The sequence below is a fragment of the Cnephaeus nilssonii genome (genome assembly GCF_951640355.1).
Source record: "Cnephaeus nilssonii genome assembly, chromosome: X".
In the NCBI taxonomy this organism is placed as follows: domain Eukaryota; kingdom Metazoa; phylum Chordata; class Mammalia; order Chiroptera; family Vespertilionidae; genus Cnephaeus; species Cnephaeus nilssonii.
In genome coordinates, this window is record NC_137071.1 from 16772730 (window position 1) to 16792815 (window position 20086).

Genomic DNA, 20086 nt, shown 5'->3' on the forward strand with positions numbered 1-20086 from the left:
GAGAAAATAAACAGCGGGGACTACATCAAAATAAAAAGCTTCTGCAAGGCAAAGGAAACCATCATTGAAATGAAAGACAGCCCACAGCATGGGAGAACTTATTTGCCAATGATTCATCTGACAAGGGGTTAATTTCCAAAATATATAGGGAACTCATATAACTTAACAAAAGGAAGACAAACAATCCAATTAAAATTGGTCAAAGGACCTAAAGAGATACTTCTCCAAAGTGGACATACAGATGACAAAATGCTCAAAGTCACTAATCATCTAAGGATGCGAATTAAAACCACAATGAGGTATCACCTCACACCTGTCAGAATGGCTACCATCAACAAATGACAAGTGCTGGCGAGGATGTGGAGAAAAGGGAATCCTAGTACACTGTTGGTGGGAATGCAGAGTGGTGTAGCCACTGTAAAACAGTATGGAGTTTCCTCAAAAAATTAAATATGCAACTCCCATTTGACCCACTAATCTCACTCCTAGGAATATATCCTAAGAATCCTGAAACACCAATCAGACAGAATATATGCACCCCTATGTTCATAGTAGCACAATTTACAATAGCTAAGATTTAGAAACAGCCCAAGTGCCCATCAGCAGAAGAATGGATAAAAAAAGCTGTTTTACATTTACACTATGGAATACTACACAGCTTGAAAAAAGAAAGAACTCTTAACATTTGCAACAGAATGGATGGCCCTGGAGATATTATGCTAAGTGAAATAAGTCAGTCGGAGAAAGATAAGTATCACATGATCTCACTCATATGTGTATTCTAATGAACAAAATAGGTCCAAGACATAGAAGCATGGAACAGACTATGGAATCACAAAGGGAAGACAGGGGAGGGTGGGTGGGAAGAGATCAACCAAAGAACTTGTATGCATATATGCATAACCCATGGACACAGATAATAGGATGGTGAAGGCCTGAGGTGGGGGTTGAGGGGAGCTAGAAGAAGTCAATGGGAGAAAAAAGGGGACCTATGCAATACTTTCAACAATAAATATTTTTTAAAAAAGGCATTAGGAGAAGTTTGAGGATGACTGTATATGAAAATGAGGTGGGAAGTCCCAGAGAGAGAGTTCAATAAAGAGAAAGAAATTTGGAAATTTTAATCTAAAATAATGTTAGAATGGGGAGGAGAGATTTTTGTTAGCTGTTTTCTCCTATGAACTCTTTGTATGTGCCCTTTCCCCATAGCTGCCAAATTTTTGACTATGCCATTTTTGAACTTTGAGTCCATGCCATCCTGAAGCAGGCTTTTCTTTTTTACACCATTCAGTTAGAAATGTCTTCATTCTGAATTCTCCAAAGTTCATTCCTTTTGATCAAAGATCTGTATCCTGGGACCTACCCTAGAGCAATTGCACTTCTTCATTCTTACAAAAGCTCTTCTGACATTTTCAGAAAGCTGTCATGGCCCTGTTTCGGTTACACTTCCAGTAATGCACTGAGTATAAATGCTGCTCGGAGGCTATGTAATACCTTTATGCCTTCTCTGTCTGTGATCTTTGCTAGAGTTTTCCTAGATATAAATAAACTCATAGAAAAACACAGAAGAAAACTTGAGTGGATGGCCATGAAGAATATTGTTGAGTGGGGTCTAAGCTCAATCAGTTGAACATGGAAAAATGAATTTTAAAATTCCTTATGGGAATCATTAGGACCTCCCTGTGGATAGATACCTGGACACATGTCTAGCTGTTACCTCTTTCCCTTATGCTCCTATGTTCTGTTATAAGCTAAGCCTCTCTGATTCTCACAGTGGTTCATAGAACATAGTTTTCAGCTATGTCACCATCTTTTGGTCTAACTAGCATGGAGAAGAATAAGCCTAGCCCTCCCTTGGTCTAAATATTGTGACTTTAAAAATTTTTAGCTAAAATTTGTGTGTATCCTCCAGCTGGCGCATAGTCAGCATGCTGCCATTGGTGTCTGTTAAGATTTTGTAGCTATGTAACCAATTGGAGCCTCTTTCCTTCATTGATCTTACACTTTGTCTTTTTATAGTTGACTGTTGCTTTAACCTGAATATTTTTTTTTAGATATCAATTGGGTATACTTATCAGATTGTCTTCTATATACAATTTTAAGACATTTTCCTCAATGTAGAAGAGCAAACCACTTATATTTAGGATAGAGACCTATTACTTAGTGGTAATCATCCTGTTTGACAGTTAAATTGTTAAGGTCTGGGAAGGAATTTATGAGAAACTTCACTGAAGTGGTATACGGTAAATGTAAAACATGCTTTCTAAAATGAGATGGGCCCTCTATTTTAACCTGAATTTATTGATATAAAATAATACAAGTTTTGGTGTTAGGTGCTTGAGCTCTTCAATCAGCAGACCTGAGTTCAAATTCTGTTATATCATTTACAATTTATTTCTCCTCTATGAATCTATCTCCTTAAGTTTCAAAGTTGGGTACTAATGACTTCTGTTTAAGATATTGTTGAGGGTTGAGGAGATGATTTGCATGAAACACTTAGTACCTTGTTAGGTACATAATTAACGTTTGGTTGTTAATTTTCTCTGAAAGTCTAATTATAGTACAAAAATACCACTTTTATTTTTGCTCTGCATTCAGTTTCATATTGAAAAAAAGTGTAGAATTAAATTCTTGAGAAAAAACTTCTAACATATATCATAACCATTTTATTTTATTTCAAAAAGTGGGTTTTATTTGCTCTACCTTGTTCCCATCTCTTTTAAAAATTCTTAATGTTGACATTATTGCAGACTCCCCCATTAACCCCAGCACTGTTTTCCCACCTCCTCCTACCTCCCACTCCTTTGGCCCTCACCACACTATTGTCCCTGTCCATGGGATGTGCATATATGTTCTTTAACTAATCCCTTCACCTTCCTTATCCAATCGCCCCCAGCCCCTCAACCCTCTGGCTCCCACCAGTCTGTTCTATATATCCATGCTTCTGGTTCAATTTTGTTCATCTGTTTATTTTTATCATTAGATTCTACATATTAGTGAGATCACATGGTATGTCTTTTTCTCTGACTGGCTTATTTCACTTAGCATAATACTCTCCAGGTCCATCCATTGCTGTCGTAAAGGGCAAGAGATACTTGTTTTTTACAACTATGTAGTATTCCATTATAGATGTACTACAGTTTTTTTACAGTATTCACTCATCAGCAAAACATTTTAAGAGTGATAAAGGCCAAGAATGCAGTCTAGAAATCTGTGACCTTGGTGTTCTTACATTTGTGCTCTTAACAATGCTCACCTACTATCATCTGTGACCCTCAAGATCCATGAATAGTATTCCAATACCCATTAGTCATGGCTCACTCTGAGTAAAGAGGTATGCTGGGGAGATGGTGAGAGAGTACTCCCATAGTTCATTGACTGCCGCCCACCCCACCACTGCATCCTTTATTTCTATTTTCTCATCAGCTGTTTTTAATGTGCTATGAAATATATTCCTCATGGTTTAAATTTTATATATTTTTTTCTTCCTGGAAGTTCTAAGAATTATTTATTTCAAATTGGTTAGGCAATTATTGTAGTCAGGTATAGAAATAACTATATGTGCTTTATACTTGTCTTCTATTTCTTTGTTTTAGAGTTGCTGGTTTATAATTCTAATATCTATAGCTTCGCTACAGGGAGTGGAGAGAGAGCTGCTCTTTTTCATGATTCTTGTTCAAGGCATCTATTTCCTTTTTGCTTAGTTGTTGTTTTTTCAATGAGTTGATCATTTTACTTAAAATAGTATTTTAGGGGATTCTCTGAGGCCTAGGGGGTTCTCTTCTAGAAAAGATTTCCAATTGCCTTGGCAGGGGCCTAAAGTATGATCACTCTGGGATCACTGTAAATTAAATGAAATAAATAGTTTCAGGGTAGTGTTTTTTGGCGGGACTAAGTAATATGAATTTGTTCTATAAATTTGCCTTAAGGATATGTGAGGGTTGGGGAGTGTCAAGTTTAGTTATGTTTCATCCTTTTCTTGAGAATGGAGCTCTTAGCTTTACTGAATTGAGATTCTCTCCAATTGGAGATTTGACCAAGCCCCCTACCCCCACCCTTCTAGATCTGTGCCACCAATAAACTTAGGCTATGGTACTGGGGTTAGTAGGTCCAGTAAATGCCCTCAGAATAATGTCTTCAGTGGACCATTTAATTCTTACTCTTATTTTATTTAGATTTTGACCTAGGAATCTTGTAAACTATTTTATTTTGAGGAAAAAAACATACCAGTAGTTTTACTTATTTTCAATGGGATAATTGTTCCAAATAAACTAGTTTGCTATATTACTAGAATTAGAACTTCCCCACTGTTTCTTATATAGGAGTTTTTGCAACCAGCTTTTTTATTTAACATTTCAGATTTCTTGGACATAATTCTCATTCTCTGACCTTACTTTCTTGATACTAGCAGCTTTATTTCTAATCTCCATTTCAACTTCATGTTCTCCTTTGGACAATCTATGTCAACCTCAAGCACCTTGAAAGAGTTACTTTCATTAATGTTATAGGGATTTTACCAAAAAATATTTTTAAAACCTCAGGATGGTTTAATTTTGTGATTTAAGAATGAATGAATGACTTTGGAGAAAGAGTCAGGACTTGGCAAATTGGATGAAGTAAAAAGACGTAGTGAAAAACTCATGGCTAGAAAGAGCATTTTTGAAATGCTTGATCAGACCATTTAGATTGTCAGGTAATTAAATGAAGCCAGGAAGGGTTTATAGGATGTAAGCTGATTAAAGAAGGTAAGCCATGAAGGAATGATAAAGGAACTGGAAGTATAGGAGCCTGTGTTAATCTTGTGGAATTCTATCCTATATTCATAGTTTTAAAATATCAGTTAATGAACAAATGATTATGGACCGCATAAATCAAGGCTGGATCAGAATTTTCTCTTAGAACTAATTATCAGATATGAACTATAACAAGGATATTTTGACCTCCAAAGAATATTCTTGGTACATTTACTCATCAAACCAAATACCCAGAAACAATTAATGGAAAGTTAATAATATAAGACATCTGATAATTTATGATTTTTTTTTCATCTGGAGATAATAGGGAGGATCAGAGAATAGATGAATCTCATCGAACTATTTTCACGTCAGATTTTTCCCCTGCTATGCTTTCTCACTTGCAACAGTTTAATGTACTTCAAATGAATGGGAGTATAATATTTTATTATGTTATGGATTATAACATGTGAACAAATATATAGTATACATAAATAATTATTTCTAAATTTCTGTTATTTTAAATGCTTAAAGTTACTCAGCCACTATAAATCATTTATTGAGCTACTCTCTCTGTCATTATGATGTTTTCAATATATTTTCCTATTGAATCCTCAGAAAATCCTATGAGGCTATTATTGCTATTTTATACATGAAACTCATACAAAAATTAGTAACGTGTAACTTTTTAATGAAAACCTTTCACCTATATTTACTTTCATGTACATTTTAATGGTGATCCTCATCCAATGAATTAGGGCAGATACTGTTATTCATTGTTTAAAAATATATTTCTATGTATTTCAGAGAGGAAGAGAGGGAGAGATAGAAATATCAATGATGAGAGAGAATCATTGATTGGCTGCCTCCTGCACTCCCCACACTGGGGATCAAGCCCACAACTCAGGTATGTGCCCTGACCAGGAATCGAACCGTGACTTCCTGGTTCATATGTCGACCCTCAACCATTGAGCCACACTGGCGAGGCAGGCTATTATTAATTTTTTAATACACAAGGACAAGGAGTCTCAGAGGAGTGATGAGACTTGCTTGCCAATGCAACCAGCACACTGATAAAATGGTACCCAATCTTAGTGCTTCTAAATCACAAGCTATTAATTTCTCTACAGTGCTACATTTCTTTGAAAGATAGGTGATGATCATCATCATCATCCTGATAACTTTAATGATTATGCAGAGCTTGGGATTTAGAAAACCAACAGTAATTGCATTTAATAATGCAAAGATCTTATATCTAATACCCTGAGAAGAATCCAAGGAATGGGTACAAAATGTGAAGTGTTCTAGGAAGAATGAAATGAGTAGACTATATAATCCTAAAGGGCAATCTATTCCAGTGATTTATTTAGCCTTGTCAGATACTTTGTTTAAAGGTATTTTTCTTTTTGATTATGCTAAAACAGCTCCAATGATTACAGACAGGAATTAATTGTGGCATACCAGTAAAGCTATAATCCCCAAATAGTAATTATTTATTTCTTCCTGGGTGGCAGAACAATTTAGTTTGTAAATTCAAGTGTTATAATCAAAGTAAAAAGAAGTGTATGAGGTAAACCATTATACTAACTGACTGCAATTCTTTTGGCATTTTAATATATTTTTTATAACAATTTATTTTCTTATTTTTTATACTTCATTTTTTTTCTTGAATTTTATTTATTTATTTTCATTTTTATTGTTTAAAGTATTACATATAGTAGTACATATATCTCCTTTTTTCCCCATTGATCTTCCCCAAGCTTCCCCTACCCCCCGTCCCATGCCCTCATCCCACCCCCCCAGTGTCTTGTGTCCATTGGTTGTGCTTATATGCATGCATACAAGTCCTTCGGTTGATCTCTTTCCCCCTCTCCCCAACACTCCCCAGCCTTCCCATTGTAATTTGACAGTCTGTTCGATGCTTTACTGCCTCTGTATCTATCTTTTTGTTAATCAGGTTATAATGTTCTTTATTTTCCATAAATGAGTGAGATAATGTGGTATTTTTTTCATTGCCTGGCTAATTTCACTTAACATAATGCTCTCCAGATCCATCCAAGCTGCTGCAAATGGTAAGAATTCCTTCTTTTTTATAGCAGCGTAGTATTCCATTGTGTAGATGTACCATAGTTTTCTAATCCACTCATCTGCTGATGGGCATTTAGGCTGTTTCCAAATCTTAGCTATGGTGAATTGTGCTGCTATGAACATGGGGGTGCATATATCCTTTCTGATTGATGTTTCTAGTTTCTTGGGGTTTATTCCTGAAAGTGGGATTACTGGGTCGAATGGGAGCTCCATTTTTAGTTTTCTGAGGAAACTCCATACTGTTCTCCACAGTGGATGCACCAGTCTGCATTCCCACCAGCAGGGCATGAGGGTTCCTTTTTCTCCGCATCCTTGCCAGCACTTGTTTATTTTATTTTATTTTTTAAATTCTTTATTGTTGAAAGTATTATGTATGCCCCCTCTTTTTCTCCCATTGACCTCTTCTAGCTCACCCCCAACCCCCATCCTCCATCCCAGGCCTTCACCATCCTATTGTCTGTATCCATGGATTATACATATATGCATACAAGTTCGTTGGTTGATCTCTCCCACCCACCCACTCCTGCCTTCCCTCTGAGATTCCACAGCCTGTTCCAGGCTTCTGTTATCTCTGGATCTATTTTGTTCATCAGTTTATTCATTAGATTCCACATATAAATGAGATTATGTGATACTTGTCTTTCTCTGACTTATTTCACTTAGCATAATTCTCTCCAGGTCCCTCCATGCTATCACAATGGGTAAAAGATACTATTTTTTTTTTTTACTTCTACATAGTATTCCATGGTGTAAATTTAAAACAGCTTTTTTTTTTTATCCACTCATCTCCTAATGGGCACTTGGGCTGTCTTCAGATCTTAGCTATTGTAAATTGCACTGCTAAGAACATAGGGATTCATTATTTTGGATTGGTATTTGGGTTCATAGGTTCTAGTCCTAGAAGTGGGATCACTGGGTCAAATGGGAGTTCCATATTTAATTTTTTTGAAGAAACTCCATACTCTTTTTCAGTCTGAATTCCCACTAGCAGTGTACTAGGGTTCCCTATTCTCCACATCCTCACCAGCACTTGTCATTTGTTGATTTGTTGATAGCCATTCTGACAGCTGTGAGGTAATACCTCACTGTCATTTTAATTTGCATCTCTCTGGTGATCAGTGACTTTGAGCATATGTTTCTTGACCATCTCTATGTCCACTTTGGAGAAGTGTCTATTTGGTCTTTTCCCATTTTTAATTTGATTGTTTGTCTTCCTTTTGTTAAGTTGTATGATTTCCTTATATATTTTGGATATCAACCCTTTATCAGATGAGTCATTGCCAAATATGTTCTCCCATACAGTGGGCTCCCTTTTCATTTTGTTGATGGTTTCCTTTGCTGTGCAGAAGATTTTTAGTTTGATACAGTCCCATTTGTTTGTTTTTTCCTTGTTTCCCTTGCCCTAGAAAATGTGTCTGCAAACATATTGCTACCAGAGTTACCTGAGATTTTGCTGCCTATGGTTTCTTATAGGATTTTTATGGTTTCATGACTCACATTTAAGTCTTTTACCTGTTTTGAGTTTATTTTTGTGTATGGTGTAAGTTGGTGGTCTAGTTTCATTTTTTTTTGCATGTATCTGTCCAATTTTCCTACACCATTTATTAAAGAGACTATATTGGCTCCATTGTATGCTCTTGCCTCCTTAGTCAAATATTAATTGAACATAATGGCTTGCATCAATTTCTGGGGTCTCTGTTCTATTCCATTGGTCTATTCTTATGCCAGTACCAGGCTGTTTTGAGTACAGTGGCTTTGTAGTATAACTTGATATCTGGTCTTGTGATCCCTCCAACTTTGTTCTTCTTTCTCAAAATTGCTGCGGCTACTTGGGGTCTTTTTTGGTTTCATATACATTTTTGGAGTATTTGTTCTCAATCTGTGAACTATGCCATTGGTATTTTAACAGTTATTACATTGAATGTATAGATTGCTTTGGGTAGTATAGGCATTTTAATCATGCTAATTCTACTGATCCATGAACACGGTATATTCTTCCACTTGTTTATATATTCCTCTATGTGTTTTTTCAATGTCCTGTAGTTTTCTGAGTACAAGTCTTTTAACTCCTTGCTTAAGTTTATTCCTAAGTGTCTTAATTTTGTTGTTGCAATGGTAAATGGGATTGTTTGTTCAGTTTCTCTTTCTGAGAATTCATTGTTTATAAAAATGCCATCAATTTTTGGGTGTTGATTTTGTATCCTGCTACATTGCCTAATTCATTTATTAAATCTAGTAGTTTCTTGGTGGAGTCTTTAGTTAGGGTTTGCTATGTACAATATCATGTCATCTGCGAATAATGAGAGTTTTACTTACTCCTTTCCAATTTGGATGACCCTTTTATGTGCTGTGGCTAGCACTTGCGATCAGCCAAGTTGAATAAGAGTGGTGAAAGTGGACATCCCTGTATTTTTCATGTTCTTAGGAGAAATGGTTTTAGTTTTTGCCCTTTGAATATCTTGTTGGCTGTACGTTTGTCACATTATAGTATTTATTATGTTGAGGTAGGATCCCTCTATTCTCACTTTACTGAGAGTTGTGGTTTGTTTTTTTTTTAATCAAAAATGGGTATTAGATTTTGTGGAATGCTTTTTCTGTGTCTATTGATATGATCATGTGATTTTTGTCTTTTAATTTGTTTATGCGATGTATCACACTTATTGATTTGCAAATATTGTACCAGCCTTGCATCCCTGGAAAAAATCCCACTTGGTCATGATGTATGATCTTTTTAATATATTGCTGCACCCCATTTGCTAATATTTTGTTGAGGATTTTAGCATATATGTTCATCAGGGATATTGGCCTGTAATTCTCTTTCTTTGTAATGTCTTTATCTTTTGTGGGGGGCAGGGCTTCTTTTTACATCTTAGATTCTTAATATAGGTAAGAAAGTATTGTGTGGAGCTGTAGAATCAGAAACATAACTTGTGAGTTATAAACAATTATATCAAAAGGTCATATTCAGTGTAGTACACCTCTGGACTTTAAAGCAGGTATATAGTAATAAGTTAAAGAGTTTAAATTACTGACCTAAGGTCAGACAAGTTATAAATGGAGCTTGGATTTAAGCCCATCTTCCTCACCTTAGCCCCATACTCCAAATCCTTTAGCACTCCTGACAGGAGATATGGGTTTCCACAATTCAAGGTTTGGTCAATTGGCCAACTGTTTGTCTTAGGATCATGCTAAACTGCAAGTTTTTAGATTTACTTAAATGGTTTTTAGTCATGTAAGTCTTGGGTCACAGATGGAATAGATTAGGAAGGAAATAATTATAGGAGTCAAAATTTAAATAAAATTAAGTCCAGATTAATTCTAGATCACATATTTCATTCTTTTACATTTTTGTTTCCTTTTTGTACATAAACATAAATATTTTAATTTGTGTCAAACAATTTTTAAAAAGCTGATTTTTATGTTTTTGGTTTAACTAAGGATTTTTTACAAGTTGAGTTTACCAAGCAAAGCACTTAAATAAAAGTCTTAAAGATTATCTGTTTTGTTTTCCAGAATTTTGGACAATGTAGCACATAGTAGTTTATTAATAAATATTTTTAGTGAATGTGTGGGACTAATATAATTAATAATATTAGTTTGGCCACCAAATATTTTTGAGCTACTAGACAAGGCTTTTAATTTAAATTTATTTCCTTTTTGAAGAACTGTTCAAATTCTGATACATCTTTCTGCTTAATAGAGTATCTTTCTATCTAGCTTCAGGTTGTCTTAATATTATTAAATAATGTTTAATGGAAAATCAATTCAAAAAGAAAATCTATTAAATCTTAAGGCAGTGATATGTACTATCCTACATAATGTTTTTCACAACAGATGATGATAAAAAACAATGACTCTCAGAGATGGAAAATGTACTATCTCCTAAACTGAGCCAACTACAGCTGAATTCCTCTATAGAAGTCAACTACTAGTTGACTGATTTCAGATGGCCTCAGATGGATAACTGGGGTTGGGAGGTTAGAATCTAGTTCTATGACACTTGATTCATCAGGCATGTTCTCATGTCAACAGCAGTAGAACAACAAAGGAGAAAGAGATGTCTAAGTATAACTCAAGCCTCTGCATAATGACTTCTAACATCCCATTGGCCCAAGCAATTCACATGGTGGATAGATTCAGAGTGGAGGTTACATTTCAAAGGGTATTGATAGATGTAGGAGTTAAAAACTGGGACCATTAATACAACCAATCTACCAAACAAGCCTAACTATTTGAATCAATTCTCATAAAGCATATCTGGTATTTCCACTATTACCTTCTGATTTACCAGTTAGAACTAAATCCTAAATGGCAAACTGCTTTAAATACACACACACACACACACACACACACACACACACACACTTATCTTGTAATTTTTGTTAATGCAATTCAGTAGCTAAAATATTTATTGCTGTAGAGACTGAGCAAAAGAATAGTAAGCTTTCAAATAGAAATATCACATGGTATTGACTGTGTTCAGTATACAAGACAAATATATCCACATGGCATTTATCAAATGAAATCTGTGTATGTGTACATTTTATTTATAAGTATACTTACAAGAAAACACATATTTTAAAAATAAAAATGAGCTGATAATTCTACAAACATTCTAGTTGCCTATTATAATGCGATTGTGTATTAAGTGTCACTCTTAAAGCAATGCAAATGGCATTTGCATATCAGTTTAATTGCTTTGGATTAAACATTGAAAGATGAGAGCCAAGAGAGCTTATTAAGCTGAAATGAGAGTAAGTGATAAAAAAAGTGATATTATGTCAACACTACATCTGGAGGTCTGTTGCTATTTCCATTTTAAATCCTAAATTGGAAAGTTTCTTAAAATTATCATTGAATATCATAGAGTCTAAAAACTAAAAAGGTTAATGCAGAACTTGTATGATTACAATTTGTTTTGGAAGCAACACTATATAGTTTTCTCTACTTTGTCAGTATTTATGTAATAGACTGTGAGCTTTTGAAAGACATCATGTCTCATTTACTGCTGTGTCTTTAGAGCTTCGACACAATCTATCCTATAATAGATGCTCAATAAATATTTGAATGAGTGAATGAATGAATGAATGAATGCAAGGTATGGCAACCACTTTATAGTTACTGGTAAGCACTTTAGGTGGGTGACTGGTTTTGACTGGTGCCTACAAGGGTATCCACAGGCTCTCTTCTACTCTGAAGCACTGTGCTCACTGGCCTTCTCTCTCTTTGCCTGGGGGAATCATCAGTAATTAAATAAACTCCTATAGCCACCTAGCTTGAAATAGGCTTTGTGGAATGCAGCGTGTGTGAGGCAACTTAATTTGCAACTCAGGGGGGTCTCCTGTTGGGATGTTAGATTTTGGGCTTATATTAGACTCTATCATTTGCTTGTTGTGTCCAGAGCATCAGAAAACTGATGCCATATCATTTTGAAAATCAGCAGTAATGTAGATCTCATTTATTTGCATTGGAGAATTAGCACCACTTCCAGGTGGTCCCTGTTGCTCACCACAGTATTTTCATGTTTCCCAGATAGGCCTGTATTGTTACATTATCTAAAGAATATCTTTTAAATTTGGTGAGAATAACCCCTTCGTTTTAGTTATTCTGGAGAGAATTTATTTTATGGAATGTTTAAAAAGCTTTAAAATATCATCTTTTTCTTTTCTTTCTTTTTTTTTTTTTTTGTTTGTTAATCCTCACCCAAGGATATTTTCCCATTGATTTTTAGGGAAAGGGAAAGACAGAAAGAAACATCAATGTGAAAGAAGCACATCAGTTGGTTGCCTCCTGCACAGGCCCTGGCCTGGACCTGGGAGGAGCCTATAATCAAAGTATCTGCCCTCAACCGGAATCGAACCCAGAACCCTTTGGTCCACAGGCCAACACTCTATCCACTGAGCCAAACTGGCTAGGGCAAAATATGATCTTCTCTAAATCTTGTAACAACTATGTGAAAACAGACCTATTGAATATCTCCATTTTGCAGATGAAAAAATTGAGGCACAGAGAGGTTAAGTAACTTACCCCTGGTCCCACAAGGAGTAAGTGGCAGAGCCTGGTTTTGAAATTAGACAGTCTGGCTCCAGAGGGTTGTGTTCTGAACCACCCTGCCATAAGTACATGGATGACAAAGGTGCCCTTAAGGCCCCTGAAAATGAAATATTTTTTTAAAATATATTTTTATAGATTTCAGAAAGGAAGAGAGAGGGAGAGAGAATAGAAACATCAATGATGAGAGAATCATTGACCTGCTGCCTCCTGCAGGCCCCCTGCTGGGGATCAAGCCTGCAACCCTGGCATGTGCCCTTGACTGGAATCGAACCTGGGACCCTTCAATCCCCAGGCCAACACTATCCACTGAGCCAGACCAGCTAGGGCAAAAATGAAATATTTTGTATGCCACATCTATTTTATTACTGTTGCTTTAAGTATTAATTGTGGTAAAAAAATAATAACATGAAATTTACCACTTAAACCATTCTTAGGTATACACTTCAGTAATGGTAGGTATGTTCACATTGTTATTCAATAAATCACTATAACTTTTTCATTTGGGGAAACTGAAACTCTACTCATTAAACAACTCTCCATTTCCCCACCACATTTCTTTTTAAGTCCTATCATCCCAAACCTAGCACCCTCCCCCCACAAGCAAAATAGAGACAGACTCATAGGTAGAAATCAGGCTGAGAGCAGTACAGAGAAATGGGATGGGTGGATGGGGGGAATGGATGGATTGAGCTAAAAAAAAAATTGAAAAGAAAAAAAAAGAGCAAATAATAAAACTCCATCAGACTATTACCACATGATATAATAACAGGTAAACAGAGACAGGAGAATGTTGTTTTATTTGCATCGATTTAGTATATGTGCCAAATTCAAAACTTATAAGAAATTCAAGAAACAGGATGATTTGAAATAAAAAGTAAGTATCTTAGTGACTTGTCTTCTTGTTCCTCAGTTTGGTTTTGGAATTTTGCAAGAGACGACTGTTCTATTGTAGTTCATCAGAATAACCTATACCTGAATCATTACTTTGGGAGTATTTTCTTGGTTAAATCCACAAAGACAAAAAAAAGCCATATTTCATTTTCTTACTTCTTTCATATAGGTATCATTTTAACTATTATTTAGTTAAATTAAAATAAATATGATAAAATAATTATTAAGTTATGTATCTGCCTAAAGAGAAATTATATTCAAATACTGGTAAAAGTACTATTATTTTTATATATCCAGTTTTTTACAATAATAATTCTCATTTAGTATTCTTTTCATGTTTTCGAGAAAATTATGACATTCAACACAAAGTATTAGAGATCATAAATATACATTACATATATTCAGTTTTATATAAATGTCAAATTTTAATCATTCCAATAAAAGTACTAATCCTTATAAATCCTTGCAAAGTCATACAATCTATGTTTGGAAAAAATAAAAAAATTTGAAATGTATACTTACATTAATATATTTTTTCAATTCTTATTTTTCTTTTATATTTACTGTCATATTTGATCCACAAATAACCCTGTGAAATACTTTGAAATGTCATAAAGGATAATATGAAAAATAGACGCCTGAGGTGTGTTGCTTAGGCTGAGTATTAAATGATGAGCTGAGAATAGAAAGGAGTTCCTGGTTGCGGGTCTCCACCAACACATGAAATTGAGGAAGAACATGACACATCAGGGACAACAGTAGTTAAGTGCTGCCAAAGCCATAGATGTGAATGGAGATATACTAGGAGATGAGGAGGAGTGACAGCCAAAATCCAGGTAAAAAAAAGACCAGTTTTGATAAACAAAAGTTTGAATTTGATTCCATGGGGTATGAAGATGCACAGAAGGAGATTAATCAAAGTGGCCTGACTTGGTCAGAAATGTCACAGATGAAAATATTGCACCATATATCTATTTGCTAGAGTCAGGACTCATTCTACCTCCAACCTTTGGATATCATTTATTACCTTAAATTGGGTAGTGGTTCAGCTGTTAAGAAAACAAAGCAAATGAACAAATAAAACAGAAGCAGACTCAGATACAGAGAACAAATGAATGCTTGCTGGAGGGGAAGAGGGTACAGGGATGGCTGTAAAAGGTGTAGAAGAATAAGCGGCACAAACCTACACTTATTTTAAAGTCATAGGGATGTGAAGTTCAGCATAGAGAAAATAGTCAATGTTATAGTGATAAGGCATAATTAATACACTTTTGTGGTGATTGCACCATAAGGAATAGAAATGCTGAGTCATTATGCTGTCCACCTGTATGTCAAGTATACTTTAATAAACAAAAAGAATAAGGGAGAGGTGCTTTTAAAAATTGTTGGAAAAGAATGAAAACTTTCAAATGAGTGATTGGCATGCCTGGTATTATTTCTAGCCTGTTCTCTGTGCTAAACAGAAATGCTCAAGGGTTTGTGAGTGTTGTACGGATAAGGAAGTAGTATTGTCAAACTTGAATCTTTGATATAAAATACTTCACCCAGAATTTGATTTCCTTATGTTTGCTTTCTGACTCTAAATGTGAATGGGACAGGCCATTAAGAATAAAGTATCTAATCAACAAAAAAAGGAAGTCTGAACATTTCTCTAAGAATCCCTCAAAGTCCACAAGTTTGAGTAGAAGGGATGATAAAAAGTGTGCAGATAGATTTTCTGCTTTTTAAAATTATTGAAAGTTACTTGGTAATTAATTCTAGAACTTTTTAAATTATTCTACCACCAAATAGTAAAGGTTCTTATAAGCTTAGAGAGATGATGAATATCATCAGATTTGAACACTTTAAGTGAAAGATTTTTACTGGTCATCCACAGGGGTAGCTCAAATAGCAAATATCATTACAATAAAATAAAGTCAAGCAAACAACTATTTAACAAAAAATAATTGTAAATGCTTTCAATAACTCATTCTTTTCAAGCAATATTTAATTCCAGAAAATAATGAAGATATTGTCAAGAGAAATAAATATTTATATTTGCTTATAAAATACTAGAAGCTGGTGCACAAATTCATGCATGGGTGGGGTTTGTCGGCCTGGCTGGCAATCTGGACCGATTGGGCCAGGGGGAGGGACTGCAGGAGGCTGCCCAGCCGGGGGGGAGGGGAACCACAGAAAGATGGCTGTGGGAGCACACTGACCAGGGGGCAACTCCTGCATTGAGTGTCTCCCCCCTGGTGGTCAGCGCGCATCATAGCGACTGGTCGATCAGTCCCTTTGGTCACTTAGGCTTTTATACATATAGATTTTAAAATATTATCCACGTTTCAATTTATTCAAGCTCTTGGGGGGAGAGATGTTTGATCTAGATTTTTAGTTCCTAACTTATAATATTATCCTAAAATATGTTGTTCAGTAGCTACAGAAATCATTTTAAATTAATAGTCATATATAAAGATATTTTTATATCCCAATTACTCATTCTTTCCCCTATAATTCCCTGTTGTAATTTGTTTCATCAGTTTACCTAAACTTATCTTTTTTAATTCACTTGCCCATTATAAATCAAGAAACCTTTACCTTTTCTCTCTTGTGATTATTATCCTGTCTGATGGGGACAAAATAATTAAGATAGAATAGAGGAGCAAGATGAATGGCAGGCAACAGGTGCATTTGTATATTATGAAGTGTTTGTAAAATAATAAGCACAATATGAATAATGCATTTGAAGAATATTGTCTGACAAATGATATTGAGTCATATATTCAAATCATCCCTCAATTACTGAAGAATGAATTACAAGTTTCTAATGCATCCAGTTTTATTAAACAGAGAATTCACCATGTTGGGCAGGGCATTGAGATAGAGTTAAAGGGCTACTTTTTATTAATAGAGAAATTAAAAGCTGTCTATATATCTAGACCTATCTATCTATCTATCTATCTATCTATCTATCTATCTATCTATATGTATATATATACATATATATATATATGTGTGTGTGTGTATATATATATATATACTATATATACATATATATACATATATACATATATGTAAAAATAATTTCCTTACTTATTATTTTTAAGTCTAGTGCTTTTTTTTTTAACTAAGAATTAAATTCCTAAGGCATAGTTTCCATTGATTCTAAGGTTGACTTTTATGTAATGTAAAAAAACTATTATTTGCACTAATGTTATTACTGTAGTTTATTTTCAGCTTAAATACTTAGGTTTATTTCAAATATTTACTGTTTTAATAATTAAAAATTAATTTAAATATAATTTAAAATTAATATTTAGTATATATTGTTTACATTAACCTTGACGATAAACGTTAAAAGTACATATTTCTATTCACATGTTACAGACAAGGAAATCAGAGACATTTTAAAATAGTCATAAAATTAGTAAATTACAAAACTAAGATTTTCATTTCATTCATAGCCCATTCTTTTTCTTCCCCCATTAAATTATTTCCCCATTTTTACTTAAAAATCATAGGGTTGTGTTTCAGTTTGCAGACCTAGAAATGTAAAATACTGAGACATTAACGATAAAAATGTAATAAAAATAAGAAACCCTTTGGTTCAATGCTCTTTTGATGTTTTTAAAGAGAAAAATAATGCAAGATTCAGGACTTGGACTTGCTATGTGGGCCTCTATTCATTTTACCTTTTGGCTGGCTTGCTTCCTGCTGGCCACGATGTGGATGTGGATGTGGATGTGGATGTGGATGTGGATGTGGCTGAGCTGTTTGGGGCTTCTGTGGTTGGCACAGTCACTGGGATCTGCAGGATTCTCAACTGCACTGGCTGGGAGTGTGGCAGCTGCTGGATGACAGCAGGGAACAGAACCCTCTGCTGGGGAGGGCTTTGCCCAGGTATTGTCTGGGTAGAGCTAGGCTGAGACAACACGGCCATCTGGGGCTGCAGAAAACTTCCTATTTCATTGGGGTTAATGATAGCAACTTGCGAAGCAGGTAAGATCATTCTTTGATGGGTTGAACCTTTTGGACTTGAACCCTTTGCCACTGACTGTTGAAAATGAGATAGAGGTTGCTGATGTTGTTGTGGAATCAACCTATAGAATTGCTGTGGCTGATGTGGCTGCTGCTGTGGCTGCTGTGGCTGCTGCTGTGGCTGCTGCTGAGGCTGCTGCTGTGGCTGCTGCTGAGGCTGCTGCTGTGGCTGCTGCTGAGGCTGCTGCTGGGGCTGCTGCTGAGGCTGCTGCTGTGGCTGCTGCTGTGGCTGCTGCTGAGGCTGCTGCTGTGGCTGCTGCTGAGGCTGCTGCTGAGGCTGCTGCTGTGGCTGCTGCTGTGGCTGCTGCTGTGGCTGCTGCTGAGGCTGCTGCTGTGGCTGCTGCTGTGGCTGCTGCTGAGGCTGCTGCTGGGTGTTCAAAATGACTGAACCTGGGAACTGCAATAGAGCTATGGGTGTGAGCGCTGGAGAACTTTTAAAAATAATTTTAATGCTTTGTGAAGGAGGCTTTGGTAAAGCAGGCTGTGTATGTGCTAGCTGCTGGCCTCCTGAGCACAAAATTCTGGGCTTGATTGCTACAGGAGTCTTGGTCCTAGCAGTAGAGCCCTTCAGGGGAGTAGAACCTCTTACCGCCATCTGGGCTGCATGAGCAGGGCTTACTACTTTGGTGACCTTGGGACGAGCAGAGGTGGCCTTGACCTTGCTGGCCGGGGTCTTTGGTGATGCGCTGGCAGTAGACACTGTGGCTGCAGGAAGTATGCGAACTCGGTTCCCTTTCACAGAAGATTTCTGGGGAAGACTTGGTGGCTGCCAAGCAGGGGCACGAGATGGAAACTCACGAACCCTGCTTGCCTGCTGTGAAGAAAAACTGTTATCTGAGGAACTGTTTCCTGAGCTGCAGGGAAGGCTGATGGCTGGATGTATGTGTTGGCCTCTCTTGCCCAGTACTGCGGAGGGAATTGACATGGCCTGAGGCTGTTCTGTTGCTCTCCCTGGAGAATGCTGGCGGAGACTGGCAGAGCCACTGGGGCCCTGTGCCACCCAATTCTGCACCAATTCCTCTGACTGCCTGGCTGCTCTCCCAGCACCAGTCTGTGACCCAGGCCTGGAACTACTGGAATGGTCATCTGTGGAGGAGCGGTGGTGAGACATCTGTCTCCTACCTCTGGCTTTTTTACGTGACTTTCTCTTTCCAGAGATAAGTGGATCATTCAGAGACTGCATGAAGGTCGGCTTTGTTATCTGGGATGCATCACCAGCTTCACATCCAAATAGAGAATCATCTTGTGCCTCCAGGGCTGGCCAGACTATTGGTTGTGCATCATCGTATGCCACAGACCTCTCCTCTTTAGCATATTTGTCCACATCCACTTCAGAAGGAACCTCCAAGTCACAGGGTTGCTGTTTCCACATATCTACACAACTTCCTGCTTTGGAAAATTTGAGGTCATCCTTCTGACCTGCTTGCCTTTCTTTTATTTTTTTGTGAAAATCCCATGCCCTTAGCTTAGGAGGGAGTGATCTACAAGACAGCTCCTGCTGCCAATTCAGGGAGGCTGTAGAATACCTCTTGAAATTCCTTCTCATTGGGGGAGTGTTCATCTTTTGCTTGTTATAGAGCAGCTTGTTTTCAATGCAGGCTACTGATACAGAAGGATCAAGGCACAGGGGCTCAGCAGTAGCTAAGATCAGCTGGCTCTCAAGTGAAAGTTTGTCTTCCTGGGTCCATATCTGGTTATCGCTGGTTATGGAGTGTACATCAGAAGCTAATGTTTGCATCGTTGGGCGTAAGAGAACATGCCTGCTTTGGTAACCACTGCGGTCCGTGTCCGTGCTCTGTCTATAGTCCCGTACCTCAGTGATGACACACCCGCTCTGGAAAACGTTAACCTGAGACTTTTCCAGGACATCCACCAAAATAGGAGGCAGTTCCTCTGCATCCAAGTATTCAAGAAAGTCCCTTTCATCATAAGGCAGTCTAATGGTCTCTGAATAGAGTTCATTTTCTCCCTTGATCATAAGCGAATAGCCCTCCTTTTCTGGGTATAGGTTGACCACTAAACAGGGCAAGGACTCCCTCTTAACAAGCTTCTCTAGCAAGTGCACATTGCGCGTCAATTCCTCCGTGACTTCGGGCTCTTTCCCGCACTCCTCAACATATATGTCATACAGCTTTTCATGCAGAGATTTTTCCTCAGTAGATGAGGATTTCCTCTTAGGAGGTCTCTGTTGGGCGCTTTCAATGACACGGTCCGCATGGTCCAAAGCTCGCTCTAAAGCTCTTTGCATTGTGACACAAAGTGGGGGCCCTACAAGAAGAGAAAACGTAAGTGCGCTGTCA

At 36.8% G+C, this 20086-nt stretch overlaps 2 protein-coding genes across 2 annotated transcripts in view; one reads left to right on the top strand and one right to left on the bottom strand.

Moving 5' to 3' along the window:
• Positions 1 to 20034, bottom strand: part of LOC307095980 (transcription factor SPT20 homolog) — a gene marked incomplete at both ends in the record, with an annotated part of 33091 nt that extends 13057 nt beyond the window's left edge. The window contains one exon of the mRNA XM_079765612.1: positions 18376 to 20034. Coding sequence (XP_079621738.1) covers positions 18376 to 20034 — 1659 coding nt within the window. The remainder of the gene's footprint in view (positions 1 to 18375) is intronic.
• The window catches only part of IL1RAPL1 (interleukin 1 receptor accessory protein like 1), a gene marked incomplete at its 3' end in the record, with an annotated part of 1207355 nt that overhangs the window by 553132 nt on the left and 634137 nt on the right, over positions 1 to 20086 (top strand). The window lies entirely within an intron of this gene.